We start from the raw sequence: 16,297 nt of genomic DNA on the forward strand, positions 1-16,297 counted from the left end.
TTGATCAATGGGTGTGCTTTGATGATTGGCTGCACTGGGTGCTCTCTTGCTGTAACAACGAGGATGCTTGTCTTTTTATGTGCTGTGCATGGGCTATTTGGACCTCCAGGAACAATTTTATTCATAGGGGGGCATTAGACGAGACGTGGTTGAGACTGCTCTCTTTGCTAAAAATTACATATCAGAATTCTCCAGGACCCAAGTCCTCCCTATAACCAGTTCTGCTGCCAATCTGAGTCCTCATATGAGGACTCATGAAGTGCTTCATGAAGCTTCACGGAATTTGATTGATTCATTCATTCCCTTTCGACGTGAAGCTTCATGAAGTGCTTCTTTGAATTGATTATGTAATTACCCACGAGTTGAAGTTTCTAATCAACAGTCCTTTCACTTTTAAAGATAAATATTGTCCGCACAAGTTCAGCACTAGTTATATTTTATTTTCACTTGTCTTTGCCTCTCATCATTTTCAAGATACATCGTTCTACTCTCTTCAAACACCTGACTATTTGCATGGAATCAAATCAATACAGAGAAATGAATTGAGTCTTCTTGTTGGAATGATTCATTCACAGTCATGTCAGTAAATCATCAATAGTTCTTAAACAAACAAAACTACATCGTTCATAAAATTCAATCTGCAACTAAAGAATAAAACCCACACTGTTATTGTTGTCACTAATTCAATAGTGAAAATTAGTGCAGTTGTAGGAAGCAAAAACTCAATAAACTCTGCATTCAATATCTGAAGGTCTTCATCATAGTTAAAACTTAGCCAAAGTAACTAAAACCACTACAAGACTTGAGTAATGAGAAATTTTGACAAGAACAAGAAAAGCATCTTCACCAACAGAAGTCCTCATTCTCTCAAGTTTTATTTCTCTGAAGAGTTGGGTCCCCTCTTCTTGCCAAATCCCACAACTGTAAGTAAACAAATTAGGAGTTATCAGAACCACCATGAATGTAGTTGCTAAATTCATATGCTCTGAAATTCCAATACAAATATCACACAGCTTGATCATGTTGGTTCTGTATAGAAAGTTCAAGGGTATTTGTTCTTATATAAGAATGAAAACGCTACGTGCATCTTATATGTGTCGACCCCCCGCCCACTACGGTAGGCTAGTGCACGGGCACAGGTGTTGCTTACTTATAAGAACAAAAATTATACCATTCAGTCTAATAGAAATGGGAGTGAAAAAAAAAGATACTTCTTCTGGGAATTTGGGCAAATGGAAGTTTAACTCCTAAACAAGCACTTCATGAAGCTTCACAGAATTTGATTGATTTATTCATTCCTTTTCTTCACGCGGAAGAAGAAAACATACATTTAGAAAACTACTGGTACAAAGTTACTTTACCTCTTTTTACCTTTCATGATAGATTGACTAAACTAAAGAAAATTCAGTTTTCTACCGACTGTTCTACAAGCTATAACACTTGCTCCAGGAAATTATATTGAAGCACAGATGAGTCCCCAATTGACGGCAATAAAAGTAAACCAATGCAAATCAAATTATGTAAGATGTTCAGGTCCTAACCCTACCACTCTAAACCAACTAATGAAGCTAGCACCAGCACATATAAATGGGCTGTCCTAACAATTGACAAGTTCCAAAAATATCAATTCAATCATTCACCGCTTGCCCTAGTTTCTTAAGAATTTCTTACGTTTTGTCTCCAAAGAAAACTAGTCAATCAAAATCAAAATCCATATTCTGTTGCGCTGATTTTTTACTCCTGAAATTTACAATATTTTGCATTGACGAAGGAAAACTATGAACATAAGCACGTAGTCAACACGATGCATAAGAAATTTAAAACCAACGCAACAGCCGAAAAAATCATATATGCAAGAAAAAAAGTAACAGGATTCGAAGGAGATGTTACCGGCGGTGACGAAGCGGCGGTTGTATTGCATACGCTTGTGAGCGCGGCCGCGTGGCTTCTTCTTCTTGTCCTGCTTGGCCACCTTCGGAGTTTGGCCTCTCACCTTACCAGCACGAGCCAGAGATCCATGAACCTTACCCATCGCTACTGTCGAGAACTCTTGCGCCGGAGATTAGAGCTGCAGTTAGCTTCTCTCGCTGCTTCAAGCCGACTCAGGCTCCGATTAGGGTTTTGGAAACATATATATAGTTGCCATACTCAATTCCTCAAAGAAGAGTAAAATACAAACGGGGCCCAGCGGCCCAGAAAGATTGGAAGGACTGCGAACATTTCGCAACCCAAAGACGTCGTAAAAGTGAATTGTTGTAATGTGCTACTGAGCTTCAAGCCCAAACCCATATCATTAAGAATGGGCCAAAGCCCAAGAGATGAAAACCTTGGCAATCAAGGAAGAACAAAAGACAAGTCAAATCATTTCAGACGTTAGATCTAACGTCATGTTAAGTTGTTAACAACTTCATAATTTACAAATCGTAGTAGAGAAATTACAAAGTCAAAGAATAAATGTCGAACTAACACCGAGCAACATTGAGATGTACCCGAATAATCCTATGCTGGCAGCTTGTAATTACTTGAGCACAAAGAATGAAGAAAAACAAATACAATATATTATTTTCCTATTAATGCTCCGTTTGGATGGGAGGATAAAACTCCGTATAGTATAAAACTCCGTATTGTATAAAGTTATACTATCAGGTGTTTGTATGATTTTTAAAATACTCCGGATAGTATAACTTTATACAAAAATGATTCTTATACGATGCCGACAGTATAATATTAAAACACCTCCAACTCGTTTTTATTTTATACGGAGCACTTTGTATAAGAAATAACATGTCAAATGACGAAAAAACCCTCACTCTCACTTTAATTGTGGGTAATCCAGACATATTACCACAAATTTTATACTATACAAGCCTAATATTAGATTTTTTCCAAACACTGGATTGGATTAAATTATACATCAACTTATACGAGCATTAAATTATACATTGGATAGCAATATTATACTATCCTATACGGAGTACCAAACTGAGCCTTAATGTGTATATTTAATCATGAATTCCAATTTGATGCTTTATTCTTCTGTCACCTTTTGTAACTTGTGGAGAAAGCATTTAATTACTTTAAAAAAAGACATTAATTTGTTTACCAATTAACGGGATTGTAATAAAGCAGAAAGAATAAAAGAGATTTAAGTGGGAATATATTCCATGCAATTCTGCTTGTCTGCCATTTAAGGTAATGCACATGAATCACACATTTAGTTTTATCTTGCCCTAATTCATCTGTAAATATATAATTTGTGATACTATGATATATAAATGTAAACCCAACCTCAAACACTTGAGACGTTATTTGAAGGACAAACTCACGCCGATCTTCATAATAAATAATATCCTCGAGTGATTTGAACCAAACCTCTTTCATTTCTTTTTTTTTTTTCTATTTCTCTCCTATTTCTTCTCATCTCTCTAAGACCCTTCACATTCACAATTTGATTTCACAAAAACATTTTTTCCAACGCTTTTGAAAATATAATAGGACAATATTACGATTTTTGGGAATTTTATTTTGTTTCGGAAAAGTAAGGGAATCATGCAATTAATCCCACGCAGACTATTGATTCTTCAGATTGTCAATATAAAATTAGCATAAGTAGGGGTGGTAAAAAATCGATTTCGAGTCGAACAATGTCACGTGTTTATGAAATATTTACATGTTTGGACCGTAATCGGGATTGGATTGTGGACGTACTTAATTGATCATACCAACACTGATTTAAATTCGGATAAGTAAATTAGACAATAATTTAATTCGCGTTAGGGTCCTAACAAGTAAACCGAACAAAATTTTTGTGTTTGGATCCGGATTTAAACCGGATATAAATTTTGTGTTTGGACACATATTTCGGACATACAACTTATATCCAAATTTAGTTTAATCCGGATCGCACAAATTCAATTATCCCGACCGGACAGAATTTTGCCATGTAACCGAATCCCCCTATGTGGTACACCTCACCAACAATTCATGGGCTAGCCGTTCACTTATTTGTCACAAGACTCACAAGTCACAAAACAAAATACACTACATCTCGCACACCAGATTCTGCTTCTTTTATATATAAAATTTAAAATTCCAGTTAGGGGTTTATCGCAGCCTAACGAATATATTGTCGCCACGAGACTGAGGAAGACTGTAATTCGGTATTGAGAAATCCGTCTTACCATCAATGGCAGATCACTCTAAGCCGCCGGTATCAGAACTCGCTGCCACAACCCTAAACAACGACGCCGGATCGTTGAAGGCACGGTTCTCCGACCGCGTGCCTATCAGATCAGTTGTCTGCCGACCCGACGGTGGTGCGGGGCTCGCTGAACAACGGGTCCGGATCGGTGGATGGGTCAAGACTGGCAGAGAGCAAGGGAAGAACACGTTCGCGTTCCTTGAACTGAACGACGGGTCGTGCGCTGCGAATTTACAGGTCATCGTGGAAGCCGCCGTGGCGGATCTGGGGCAGCTGGTGCCGACCGGCACGTGTGCTGTTCTTGAGGGCGTGCTTAAGCTCCCACCGGAGGGTACCAAGCAGAAGGTGGAGCTCCGGGTAGAGCAGGTCATCCACGTCGGCCCCGTGGATCCGTCCAAGTATCCTATCCCTAAGACGAAGCTTACACTCGAGTTTTTGAGGGAACACATTCACCTTCGATCCAGAACTAACACGGTGAGTGTTTATCGATGTGGTCTCAAGTTATATATAGTTTTTGCGATTTGCTTATAATAGGTTAATGGGATGAAAATTTTGAATTAGGAAGGATTTGGAGAAGACAAAATGACTAAACACATTTGCCTGGCCTTATTGTCTAATTAAAATTATTATTTTAATAAATAATTTAGATTGCGAAAATAATATTATTTGAGTTTCTTTTGACTATTTTCTGCGATTTTTATTAGTTTCATGTTACATGATTTATTATTATTTTTTGAAACGGGGAGGGGGATTTGAACCGGGTTACTAGGGTGATTCATAACATCCTTACCACTCCAACTACTGGCTCGGGTCGGGTGTGTCATGTTACATGAATTCATGGACGGACGCGCTATAATGTATTTTGATCATTTTGTGCCATTTTCATTTGTTTCATGTTACATTGAATACATGGACGCCATGTTTGGTTTTGTTTCTTAGAAGTTTTTGTTGAAAATAGCTCTCAAAACTCAAAGGGGGGTTTTTTGGAATAATTTTTCGGAGCTATAAAAATCATAATTTTATCTTAAAAGATGAGTTTCATATTATGAAAATGGAAACGTGTTTGGTAGCATATAACTCAACTTTTGTTTCATTTGTTATAAAAGATAAATTTTTTACAGAAAATCAAGAAACAGTAAAACTATTTTCTATTTTCAAAAATAATTACCTACTGTTTTTAAAAATAATAAAAAAAAAAGTTTCTAGAAATAGATACCAAATAGGTACTTGCATTATTGCATGTATATTTTTTCCTAAAATTTACTAAGCGCGAAGATGCATAGTAAAGGACTTACCCATCTCTATTTCTAAATTCAGTATTTATCACAACCGAGCAAAATACTGATGGGAAAAGCCATGGGCATTTTATTTATGGCCTTTGATATAACGCGAGTTTTATCAGATTTCTAAGATCAGTGATGGTGTTAAGTCGTGGACCATAGGTGGTTGAATTATCTGATCATGCACACCGGTTTCGGGTTGGTTTTGTTTCATTTGCACTCAAATGTTCAAAATATGTCTTGTCAATTATTATGATGTTGGTAAACATTAATAATAGTGCTTGGCTCTAGATTTCTGCGGTCGCAAGAATTCGAAATGAACTTTCTTTTGCTACCCACTCGTTCTTTCAAGAGCACGGGTTCCTTTATGTCCACACTCCAATTATAACCACCAGCGATTGCGAGGGTGCTGGTGAGATGTTTCAAGTTACAACCTTGATCAGTGAGGCGGAAAAGCTAGAGAGGGAGCTAATTGCAAATCCTCCACCATCAAAAGCTGACGTAGAAGCTGCTAGGCTTATTGAAAGAGAGAAAGGAGAAGCGGTTGCCCAACTAAAAGCGTCTAAAGCAAGTAAGCAAGACATTAATTCTGCTGTGGCTGAACTGAAAAGAGAAAGAGAGAACGTTTCAAAACTGGAGGAGAGATTAAACCTTAAACCGGGTATTCCTCAAAAAGATGGAAAGATAGACTATGGTCAAGACTTTTTTTCCCGTCAAGCATTTTTGACTGTTTCTGGCCAACTACAAGTTGAAACTTATGCATGCGCATTAAGCAGTGTCTACACATTTGGTCCAACTTTTCGTGCTGAACACTCTCACACTTCAAGGCATTTGGCTGAATTCTGGATGGTGGAGCCAGAAATAGCTTTTGCGGATCTTAAGGTTAGCTAAAAGCCTAAAACTTACTTTACTTGTTGAAAAGTTTTCTTATGAAGTTTTTCAAAGATTTTTTGGATGTTGGTTAGAATTTGATTAGGATCTCTGCAAATGATATAGTTATTGAAAATTTAGTGACTGCTGACTGCCTGACTGTTTGGAGCCGTCTGAATTGAACAATCTCTATAACAGGGGATCATAAATTGCTACTTCTTTGTTTTATTGTTTTGGCTTGTACAGGAGGTATAATTGTTGTTGCTTTTGCAGGATGATATGAACTGTGCAGAGGCATATGTGAAATATCTTTGCCAGTGGTTACTTGACAAGTGTCTCGATGACATGGAATTTATGGCTAAGCATATTGATAAAAGTTGTATTGATCGTCTAAGATTGGTTGCTTCTACACCTTTTGTACGTATAACATATACGGAAGCAGTGGAATTACTACAGCAGGCTGTGAAGGATGGAAAGAAGTTCGATAACAATGTAGAATGGGGAATTGATCTAGCGTCTGAACATGAAAGGTGTGTGAGGCTGATGTTTTAGTGCATTTGTGATTCTAGAAGGGTATTTTATTGATGTTTTAGTTCTCCTGATCTTGTAGATACTTGACGGAGGTTAAATTTCAGAAACCTGTTATTGTGTACAATTATCCAAAAGGGATCAAAGCATTCTACATGAGACTTAATGATGATTCGAAGACGGTGGCTGCTATGGATGTCCTTGTACCGAAGGTAGGATGTTGTGCACTTGTGCCTATGCACACATTGTTTAACTTAATTTTAATTTCCTGCTTAATACTTGTTGAAAGTAGTTATTTTGTATGTAATAACAATAGTAGGATTGTTTTAGGTAGGAGAGTTAATTGGTGGAAGCCAAAGGGAGGAGCGTTACGAAAATATCAAGGAAAGGTAAACGGAAGTACTATTACTTTTAATTTTTCCTGCGTTCCTCCAGATATGTTGCCAGTCAAGCTCTTCTGCTTAACAATTTGCTCTGTAGGACCTTTTCCCCTCTGTTTTTATTGCATGTATGTTTGAATGATAAAGTTATTATTTCTAAACTGAATTATATATTTTGTGTGGCGAATTCTCTCATTGTAGAATCTTGGAGATGGGACTGCCTCTTGAGCCCTATGAATGGTACCTCGACCTGCGACGCTATGGAACTGTAAAGCACAGTGGATTTGGCTTAGGGTTTGAACGGATGATTCTGTTTGCCACCGGCATCGACAATATTAGAGATGTTATTCCTTTCCCCAGATACCCTGGGAGAGCAGATCTGTGAATGTTAACTTACGTAGAGATGATTAATATTTTGCCTACAGAATTGAACAGGGCTTGTTCTCCCATTGTAATCTGTTTGAAACTGCATGGCCACTTATTATGGATTTAGTTCAAATAGAAGTTACACTATTGAAACGACGTTGGGTCTTTTTAGCTAAGATGCTACAAGTCCCTTGATTTTCTTTGAAATTGTGTCTGTGGGAGGCCATTGGACTAGCCAGGAAATGACAGATTTTCTCGTCCTGGTAAAAGATTCGCAAACTTCCTTCTCAAAATTCCAGCTTTTGCTGTTTAATTGGCTTGTTATGTTGATTTTCTAATTTAATGTGTGAGCTAATGTCCACTCAACGGTTGCTTGCTTTGACTGCTTAACGAGCATGTCTATTTTCAAGATTTAATTACTTCCTCTTCAACATTCGGAGGCTATAAATTTTAGTATGCTATTTTCCCCCTATATATCATATTTTTCTGGAATTTTCCCTGCTGTTTCTTTGCGTATACAGTGTGGCAGAATTAAGAGGTTGGGCACTTGGGCTTTTCCTTTCCACAGTTGTCAGAGCAAATTCTTTATTTTTCATTTCAAGGTTCATATTCTCTTTGATGCCCAGGTTATATTCTCTTTTCCCCCTATATATCAAATTTTGCTGGAATTTCCCTGCTGTTTCTTTGCGTATACAGTGTGGCAGAGTTAAGAGGTTGGGCCCTTGGTCTTTTCCTTTCCACTGTTGTCAGAGCAAATTCTTTATTTTTCATTTCAAGGTTCATATTCTCTTTGATGCCCAGGTGATATCCAGTAGGTATGCGGTAGCTGAGTTGAGCAAAATGCAGGTAACCAATCACTAGAAAAGAAAAACACTAGAATAACCATTTTCAGAAATCAGGAAGCAGGTAACCCATGGCCAGGGAAAAAAAGTAGCAGCAAACGATAACAGCGTTACCCAATTTAAACAAGAATTAACTAAGTCGATCATCGAAACAATAATAAAGTAACAGATTTAATCAATTCTAATCAGTCTCAGAACAATCACTCTTAAAAAACTTTTGGGTGACTATAAACTCACCTATGAAGGGAATATCAAACCACAGATGATTCAATCGTCATCTTCAATGATCCTGGTCCCCAAACCCTTTATACCCTCTGCTGGAATCTCTGCCACAGTAACAAGAGAATAGAGCTCCTCCTTTGCATCTTCATCTTCATTCCTCTTGCGAGCAATTTGGACCCTGATCCTCCTAGGAACACTTCGTATACCTCTGCTCCAGATGTGTTTGTTCAACTTCACATCCACCCTCACATCATTAGTTCCCATTGCTTTCTGTGCAAACTTCCTGATCTCCTTGATCGCCTTAGGAGCCTTCTTCTTGAATGTGCTGTCATCCAGTTTTAAAGGTAGGATTAAGTACAAAAAATCAATACCTTGTCCGTATGACATTAGCATTTCTAAATTAACAAAAAAATGAAGAAATTCTACATCCCGTAAATCGAATTGGTATAATGCTTAGATAAGCCTATGCGACTACAATACAACTATATCATCAAAATAACATAATTATTATAACAACACCTAAATGTACTTTGATGAGGGAAAATGACAATAGAGGAAGCCTCCTCATAGTGTTCCACTGTCACTTAACTCAACCAAACTCCTAGAATTTTTTAGACATCTATCACATGGAACACTAGACAAAAAATTCATAAAACACCAACAAATTTCACTGTAAACAACATATTCAAAGATAATATTCAAATAAATAGCCAAGATGTAGCGCCATAAACATTTGACAATAAAGAACATACAGTATTTCATTCATAGCATACAATTGAGAATTCCCAACGACTTCAAATTTCCTGTACAACAAATCAGAAACTCCCTGTCTCAACCTCAATAACATTTTTATAAATAACCATCCCCAAAAGCACCCACTTATTCACCCAATAATCAGTAATGGCTAATGCAAATACAAGCAGTGCCCAAACCAGAGCATTCTTACTCGAACGTCTACTGCCACCTCATAAAACCATGGGCTTCATTCATCACAATAGTCAATCCATCAGCAACAGCAAAGTGCTATTCCTGATACTAAGCCGATAACAGCATCTGACGATAAAAATCCTTATTGATCCTCATAAAAAAAGGTTGCAGCTGCGTTAACTTGCTATTTGTGCAAGAGAAATGAGGAAAGAATTAACCACTTACTTATTGTCTATCTACGAAGTAACTGCTGAAACTCTTGAGAAAGTGATTCAAGCATTGCACCCAATCTAAAAGCACCAGCAAAAGGGGCAAACAAAATTGCTTTGATCCCCATGGAAACAGAAAATATATTTGAAACGTTAATTTCTTAGTTTTTATACTTAGTTTCAGCTACAGTATTTCTTCTTAGGCAGAAAACAAAAAACGGTTCCTACTGAATTTTCCTTTCACAGGCTTACACACATTAAAAAGGAACAAAGAATACTCTCACATTTTTGCAACACAAAACAAAAACGCTACTTGGACATACTCGGAAATAACGAAAAGGATCCCCAATCAACAACAGAAAGATCAGGAAAAGAAAAAAAAAAGAGCATCCGAGGCTTCTTACCAGCCATGCAACCGCTTATGAAGGTTAATGGTGTACTCCCTGGTCACCACCTCCTCCTTTCTTCCCTTGGTCTTCTCAACCATTTTCACACTTTTCGAAGAAACTTACCTGCAAATCAGTCATTGGCCCCCTTCAGTACTCCACAACTTATCATTGTCAAAATACATTGTTGAGCTCGGATTTTCCATTGAGAAATCGAATCAGTAAATGAAAATCATATACAGATAACAAAAAAGTGAGAGACAAACAGACCTTAGGTTTGAGGTAGCGCAGGAGGAGGAAGAGGCAGACTCGAGGACGATAGTTAATAACTCGAGAGTTGATCCTCAAAACCCTAGTTTCCTTACCATTCCAAGGCTCTATAAAATGCTATACTGTTTGTCTATGGTCCACTGTTTTTATGGGCCACGTGCGCTCAGCTGCCCAAGCCCAACAATGATAAATACATAAGGGCTAGAAAAACTCAGATTCGGCCCATTTCGATACAAAATCTCGAATACCTACGTGACTGAATGGGCCCATATCCCCAGTGACCAAACCATGTTAGGTGGGCTTTGTAACACCATCTTTTGCTACTCAAAATATATGACGGAATTTTAACCTATTTGAATAAAAATTTGTTTTAATATATGATGGGCTTTTAACCTATTTGAATACAAATTTGTTTTGAGAGATCGATTGTTTATTAACCATTTTCGTTCATATACGAACATATTTCGCTCATTGGAAAAAATTAACCCTATACTTCTGCATCTAAGTTCTAACCAAACTTACCAACAAAAAATGACTCAATTGACAATCACTTTAGTTAAGCATATGTGTGCCCAAAATTTAATTTCACCTATAAACATATTTAAACATATTTCAAAAAAAGGCATTTCATTGGCTCTCTTCTTTTGTTTACAAAGTCTCTAGAAGTCACTCACTCAAGGTCTGTCCTTTTCTCGAAAATCATATCCCAACTGCAAGTCAAAAATCGAGGATTCACCAAATCCAGCAACTAAAAAATTCCGAGTACATGGAGAGGACCGAACATAAATATATAACTTCTAGCCAGTCTGAAATTTTAACAGCAACTAAAAGAGAAGCACCCAAAGGAACAAAGGATTGTAACTTTCTCCAAGACCTTTCACTTCCTACCAGGGACCCTAACAGCTTGCCTGTTCCTCTTCTTGACACCAGACTTGGCAATCTTAAGGCTCCTCTGGACAGCACTAAGTCTAGCAAGAGCTGCCTTCTTCAAGTCTGGCCTGTAGTAGTTATCTGCAACCTGTAAATATAGCGAGGGATGCAATTATAGCAAAATCTAAAATTTCATATCCAACTAATACACATCATCGTTCGTCAAAAAAATGTTGTTCCTTCAACTAACATTAAGTTTATATACTTCTTTTACACCACAACATAGTAGAGTTTAAATCAATGGAAACTGCGTCTTTTCCTAGCTTATGATAAAGAAAAACAAGGCATTAAAACCTCAACTTCATTGTTCACAATAAAATATCTTTACATGGAGCAGGATTCAGTTTGAATACAATGAAAGTTCCTCTATTCTAGTCAACTCAATCATAAGGTAGCAAATATAAACATGAAAATTTATTGTTACCCTCTAAGGCTCTAACCACACTTTAATACTTCAAGCATCCAATAAATTAGAACTGAAGATTCATTCAAGTAGAAAAAGTAAGCAGTAAGTTCATACATGGATTGAGAAGAAAAGCTCAGAAGCCAAGCGTAACAAATATATTTAATTGAAAAACCCACTCAAGAGGGTCTTCTTACATGTTGGATTCTCATCACCACTAAGTGCACAACAAAAAAAAATGCAAGGGACTCGTATATTATGGTTCTCTAACTGAAAGCGTCGCACATAATAATGACATTAATTTCATATTATTGTTACCCTCTAAGGCTCTAACCACACTTTAATACTTCAAGCATCAAATAAATTACAACGGCTTCCTTCATTCAAGTAAAAAATGTAAGCAGCAAGTATACAAGTAGATTGAGAAGGAAAGCTCAGAAGCCAAGCGTAACAAATATATTTCATAGAAAAACCCACTCAAGAGGGTCTTCTTACATGTTAGCTTCTCATCACTGCTTAGCACTCAACAAAAAAAAATGCAAGTGACGCATTCATTATTGTTCTCTAACTGAAAGTGTCACACATAATAATGACATTAATTTTATATTATTGTTGCCTTCTAACAACACTTTAATACTTCAAGCATCAAATAAATTAGAACGGCTTCAGTCATTCAAGTAAAAATTGTAAGCAGTAAGTATACAAGCAGATTGAGGAGGAAAGCTCAGAAGCCAAGCGTAACAAATATATTTCATCGAAAAACCTGCACAGGAGGCTCTTCTTACATGTTAGCTTCTCATCACCGCTTAGTGCAAAACCAAAAAAAAATGCAAGGGACTCATATATTTAGGTTCTCTAACTGAAAATGTTACATGATAATGACATTAATTTCATATTATTGTTACCCTCTAACCACGCTTTTAATACTTCAAGCATCAAATAAATTAGAACGGCTTCACTCATTCAAGTAGAAATGTAAGCAGTAAGTATATAAGTAGATTGAGAAGGAAAGCTCAGAAGCCAAGCGTAACAAATATATTTCAATGAAAACCCACTCAAGAGGGTCTTCTTACATGTTAGCTTCTCATCAACGCTTAGTGCACAACAAAAAAAATGCAAGGGACTCGTGTACACAAATAATGACATTAATTTCATATCATTGTTGCCCTCTAACCACACTTTAATACTTCAAGCGTCAAATAAATTAGAATGGCTTCACTCATTCAAGTAGAAAATGTAAGCAGTAAGTATATAAGTAGATTGAGAAGGAAAGCTCAGAAGCCAAGCGTAACAAATATATTTCAACGAAAACCCACTCAAGAGGGTCTTCTTACATGTTAGCTTCTCATCACCGCTTAGTGCACAAAAAAAAAATGCAAGGGACTCGTACACACAAATAATGACATTAATTTCATATTATTTACCCTCTAACCACACTTTAATACTTCAAGCATAATTAGAACGGCTTCACTCATCCAAGTAAAAAAATGTAAGCAGTAAGTATACAAGTAGATTGAGAAGGAAAGCTCAGATGCCAAGCGTAACAAATATATTTCATCGAAAAACCCACTCAAGGGGGTCTTCTTACATGTTAGCTTCTCATCACCACTTAGTGCACAACAAAAAAATGCATGGAGCTCATATATTGAGTAGTTCTGTAACTAAAAGTGTCAGACATAATAGCATAAGCAAACAGATAAATAAACAGATAACCACCAAGACTCATGTAACAACCAAAACATTATTTATTACATCCAACAAATCTCAAGAGTCAAGACAAAACAACCGTAAAAATGTATTAACTTAGCAGTGACAGATTCACATATGAGACACCTCTGGAAGACTATAGAACCTCAAGATCTCACATCTTAACATAAATTTGTGTATATCGACATCAATAACCACAAATAATCATTCAAGTAGAAAATGTTCAAACTAGACTGAGAAGTAAAGCTCAGAAGCCAAGCGTAACAAGAATATTTCATTGAAGAACCCCACTCAAGCGGGGTCTTCTTACATGTTAGCTTCTCATCACTGCTTATATTCGACAACTAATTGCAAGAGAACTCAAAATCTCTCTTCTGACATATATATTTGTGTAAATCAATACAAAAAAAAATAATACCTGATTGGTAACAGCTTTAGCCATGCGAGGGAACTCCTTCCTCATAACAGACTTGTGGGACAAGCTCTTCGGCTTGTTCTGCTTCTTTGTTTTCGTGGTAGCCAACACCACCGACGGCTCCTTGTCTCCGACAGACTGAATAGTCACCGTCTTGCGGTTTGCTAGACCTAAAATTCAACAACGAAGCGCATTAAACACCAAATGAACAAGGTAGGGTCTTATGTTTACTCGGTGATGAAGCTTACCGGAGTGCTTGTAGGAGTTGAGATTGTAGAGATTGTTGCTCTCCTTGCTGAACTGGACTTTAGCGTTCCCTCTCCCAAACTCTTTCACCAAGAAAGAGTTGTTCTTCTTCACGATCTCCCAAATCAATTGCCCTGGAACCGTCGCCATTTCTTGTCGCGCAACTGTACCACCAAAGTCCAAAATCTATGATTAGATCAAACCAGATTTGAGAATAAAACAATTTACATGACCAGATCTAATCAAACAGTTTTAAGAAGTGCAGAAATAATAGTTGGAACACTCCATCTAAGAACTCACAGAATGGGCTGAGTGGGGAACCGACTGCAGAAGAGGAAGAAGAGGGGCGGAATTTATATCCAAGTTCATAAACCCTAATCGACCAAACTACAGATTCGGGCATTGGAAAAATAATAATAATTAAAAAAATAAAGGCTTATTTTGATTAATTGGAATATAAAACTTATTTCTCGCTTAATTGTGACTTCTCCCATTTTGCAATCTTTTAATATTTCATTTTTATTTGAATATTAAGATATTACTTTATTAGGGTAAGCTAAATATCTTAGTATCATGTTCTCAAATGCTAATGTTCTAGTAATAAATATTCGTAGAGTACTGAATCTTTCGGCCGTCGTGCGGGGATGTTTGAGTATAATACGATATTGTTCGGGAGTGTCTGGTGATGAATGTCTTCGAATTTTTTTTTTATTTTTTCTTGTTTTTTTAGTCATCTTAGTTGTACTCTATCTTTATGGTGGTTATGGACCTCAATTACCTAATTTGTTGGGTAATTTAATACAATCAAGACTATTACTTTTCAACAAAAAATTAGTAAATATTCAGAGTTTGAATAAATAAATAAATGTGTATTTTCAATAATCCCAAATTCAATTTCAACGCCCCATTTTTCCATTTTGGGGAATTTAAATTCGGGTTTCTCATTAAAATATTTTAACCTATTAGGTCCAACCATCAAAACAACAATTTTTTTTAGAATAAGAACACCTATATTAAAATAACCGAGCACAGATTACATAAGGAGGATCCACCTCCAGAAACACAACAAGAAAATAAAAATTCAGAATCAAGAAAAAGAGAGCCAAAACAATAACATGAGTAAAGATATATAACTCTTTTTTGGACGCAGGTAGCTGCCTTAAAGTAGCAATCATGGCACTGAGGTGAATTGCCTTGAAAACTTTGCAAATAACGAGATTTGGAGAGGAAACGCTAAAGTGTTAAGATGTTTTCTTCATAATCTTGATCTAGACTACCAAAAGATGGACTCGCCACCAGCAAAACCCACATCAACACCCAGAAAAGCCATATCTAAAAGAGAGAGGGAGGAAAACATCATATCTGAGGAGGAGAAAATCTTCAGATTTAGAGTGTGTTTGGATTGAGGGATTTGGGGGGAAGGGAAAGGAAGGGAAATAGAGTTTCCTTCCAATTCCCTTGTTTGGATAGTTTATTAAAAATTAAGGGGAGGGATTTGAGGGGATTTGGGAGGAAGATTTCATTAAATTTTTGTTAAAATTCTTTCTCCCCAAAATGGAGTCATTTGAAGGGAAGGGATTACTAATTAAGTCATTTGTAAGTTAAATATCTATTTTACCCTTGTACATAATATTTTAACATAAAAATAAGGATAAATTAGTAAATTAAACAAATTTTCTTTCCTTCTTTTTTTTATCTATCCAAACATGGGAGAGGGAAAAATAGTCCCCCTTCCCCTCCCTTCCCTTCTCTCCCCCTCCCCTCCCTTCTCTTCCCTTCCCCCCAAATCCCTCAATCCAAACACACTCTTAGAAGGAGAGTTGCCATAGATCTGCTGTTGGAACTCGTTAGATAACGATGAACTGCCCCAAAAGATAGATCCCTACAACATTATTTAGAAAACTTGAACGTATAAAAGCATGGGGAAATAAATAGATGGTATAGAGGAGGGGGAGGAGGAGGAAACCCCTCCTCCGCCCCAATTTTCTTCTGTTTTGAAAGTGTCGACAAAAGAGAGTGAGTTAGAGAGAGACACCATTAAAATAAGTCTCTCACATTTTTTTCATAAAAATATTATTCAAGCAACCACGTCACGTTATTAGGTTTGTATTCTTC

At 36.8% G+C, this 16,297-nt stretch overlaps 4 protein-coding genes and 7 non-coding genes across 11 annotated transcripts; 1 reads left to right on the plus strand and 10 right to left on the minus strand.

Moving 5' to 3' along the window:
* Nucleotides 1-645: 645 nt before the first annotated feature.
* On the minus strand, nt 646-2,115 carry LOC119993596 (40S ribosomal protein S30). Its single transcript, XM_038840787.1, has 2 exons — nt 1,891-2,115; nt 646-921 (listed from the first exon to the last, which is right to left on the minus strand). Exons 1-2 carry the CDS (start codon nt 2,030-2,032, stop codon nt 875-877), a joined length of 189 nt encoding a protein of 62 aa, XP_038696715.1. The 5' UTR covers nt 2,033-2,115; the 3' UTR covers nt 646-874.
* A 1,950-nt stretch (nt 2,116-4,065) lies between these two features.
* LOC119993649 (asparagine--tRNA ligase, cytoplasmic 1-like) lies at nt 4,066-7,781 on the plus strand. Its single transcript, XM_038840850.1, has 6 exons — nt 4,066-4,675; nt 5,773-6,363; nt 6,625-6,881; nt 6,962-7,091; nt 7,210-7,268; nt 7,461-7,781. Exons 1-6 carry the CDS (start codon nt 4,187-4,189, stop codon nt 7,642-7,644), a joined length of 1,710 nt encoding a protein of 569 aa, XP_038696778.1. The 5' UTR covers nt 4,066-4,186; the 3' UTR covers nt 7,645-7,781.
* A 744-nt stretch (nt 7,782-8,525) lies between these two features.
* Nucleotides 8,526-10,606, minus strand: LOC119992642 (60S ribosomal protein L31). The gene is made up of 3 exons (XM_038839440.1): nt 10,482-10,606; nt 10,230-10,337; nt 8,526-9,014 (listed from the first exon to the last, which is right to left on the minus strand). Exons 2-3 carry the CDS (start codon nt 10,310-10,312, stop codon nt 8,735-8,737), a joined length of 363 nt encoding a protein of 120 aa, XP_038695368.1. The 5' UTR covers nt 10,313-10,337; nt 10,482-10,606; the 3' UTR covers nt 8,526-8,734.
* Nucleotides 10,607-11,141: 535 nt separating this feature from the next.
* LOC119992528 (60S ribosomal protein L28-1-like) lies at nt 11,142-14,639 on the minus strand. Its single transcript, XM_038839263.1, has 4 exons — nt 14,483-14,639; nt 14,185-14,346; nt 13,940-14,106; nt 11,142-11,499 (listed from the first exon to the last, which is right to left on the minus strand). The coding sequence occupies exons 1-4, from the start codon at nt 14,583-14,585 to the stop codon at nt 11,359-11,361; spliced, it is 573 nt and encodes a 190-aa protein (XP_038695191.1). The 5' UTR covers nt 14,586-14,639; the 3' UTR covers nt 11,142-11,358.
* On the minus strand, nt 11,946-12,035 carry LOC119993908. The gene has a single exon (XR_005466602.1). It is a non-coding gene; the product is annotated as a small nucleolar RNA R24 (small nucleolar RNA).
* Nucleotides 12,244-12,333, minus strand: LOC119993902. The gene has a single exon (XR_005466596.1). It is a non-coding gene; the product is annotated as a small nucleolar RNA R24 (small nucleolar RNA).
* Nucleotides 12,534-12,623, minus strand: LOC119993904. Its single transcript, XR_005466598.1, has one exon. It is a non-coding gene; the product is annotated as a small nucleolar RNA R24 (small nucleolar RNA).
* On the minus strand, nt 12,823-12,911 carry LOC119993907. Its single transcript, XR_005466601.1, has one exon. It is a non-coding gene; the product is annotated as a small nucleolar RNA R24 (small nucleolar RNA).
* Nucleotides 13,084-13,172, minus strand: LOC119993905. Its single transcript, XR_005466599.1, has one exon. It is a non-coding gene; the product is annotated as a small nucleolar RNA R24 (small nucleolar RNA).
* LOC119993906 lies at nt 13,337-13,426 on the minus strand. The gene has a single exon (XR_005466600.1). It is a non-coding gene; the product is annotated as a small nucleolar RNA R24 (small nucleolar RNA).
* LOC119993901 lies at nt 13,764-13,855 on the minus strand. Its single transcript, XR_005466595.1, has one exon. It is a non-coding gene; the product is annotated as a small nucleolar RNA R24 (small nucleolar RNA).
* Nucleotides 14,640-16,297: the final 1,658 nt, after the last annotated feature.

Source organism: Tripterygium wilfordii, chromosome 23 (genome assembly GCF_013401445.1).
Source record: "Tripterygium wilfordii isolate XIE 37 chromosome 23, ASM1340144v1, whole genome shotgun sequence".
In the NCBI taxonomy this organism is placed as follows: domain Eukaryota; kingdom Viridiplantae; phylum Streptophyta; class Magnoliopsida; order Celastrales; family Celastraceae; genus Tripterygium; species Tripterygium wilfordii.

Excerpts from the sequence above, each read along its gene's own strand:
- LOC119993596 (XM_038840787.1), bottom strand. The coding sequence starts at position 2,032 with ATGGGTAAGGTTCATGGATCTCTGGCTCGTGCTGGTAAGGTGAGAGGC. Across the intron at positions 922-1,890 it reads CCGCCGCTTCGTCACCGCCG|TTGTGGGATTTGGCAAGAAG; the intron begins GTAACATCTCCT and ends GTTTACTTACAG.
- LOC119993649 (XM_038840850.1), top strand. The coding sequence starts at position 4,187 with ATGGCAGATCACTCTAAGCCGCCGGTATCAGAACTCGCTGCCACAACC. Across the intron at positions 4,676-5,772 it reads TTCGATCCAGAACTAACACG|ATTTCTGCGGTCGCAAGAAT; the intron begins GTGAGTGTTTAT and ends GCTTGGCTCTAG. Across the intron at positions 7,092-7,209 it reads TGGATGTCCTTGTACCGAAG|GTAGGAGAGTTAATTGGTGG; the intron begins GTAGGATGTTGT and ends GGATTGTTTTAG.
- LOC119992642 (XM_038839440.1), bottom strand. The coding sequence starts at position 10,312 with ATGGTTGAGAAGACCAAGGGAAGAAAGGAGGAGGTGGTGACCAGGGAG. Across the intron at positions 9,015-10,229 it reads CATAAGCGGTTGCATGGCTG|CACATTCAAGAAGAAGGCTC; the intron begins GTAAGAAGCCTC and ends ACTGGATGACAG.
- LOC119992528 (XM_038839263.1), bottom strand. The coding sequence starts at position 14,585 with ATGCCCGAATCTGTAGTTTGGTCGATTAGGGTTTATGAACTTGGATAT. Across the intron at positions 14,347-14,482 it reads TTCCCCACTCAGCCCATTCT|TTGCGCGACAAGAAATGGCG; the intron begins GTGAGTTCTTAG and ends TTGGTGGTACAG. Across the intron at positions 14,107-14,184 it reads CAACTCCTACAAGCACTCCG|GTCTAGCAAACCGCAAGACG; the intron begins GTAAGCTTCATC and ends GTTGAATTTTAG.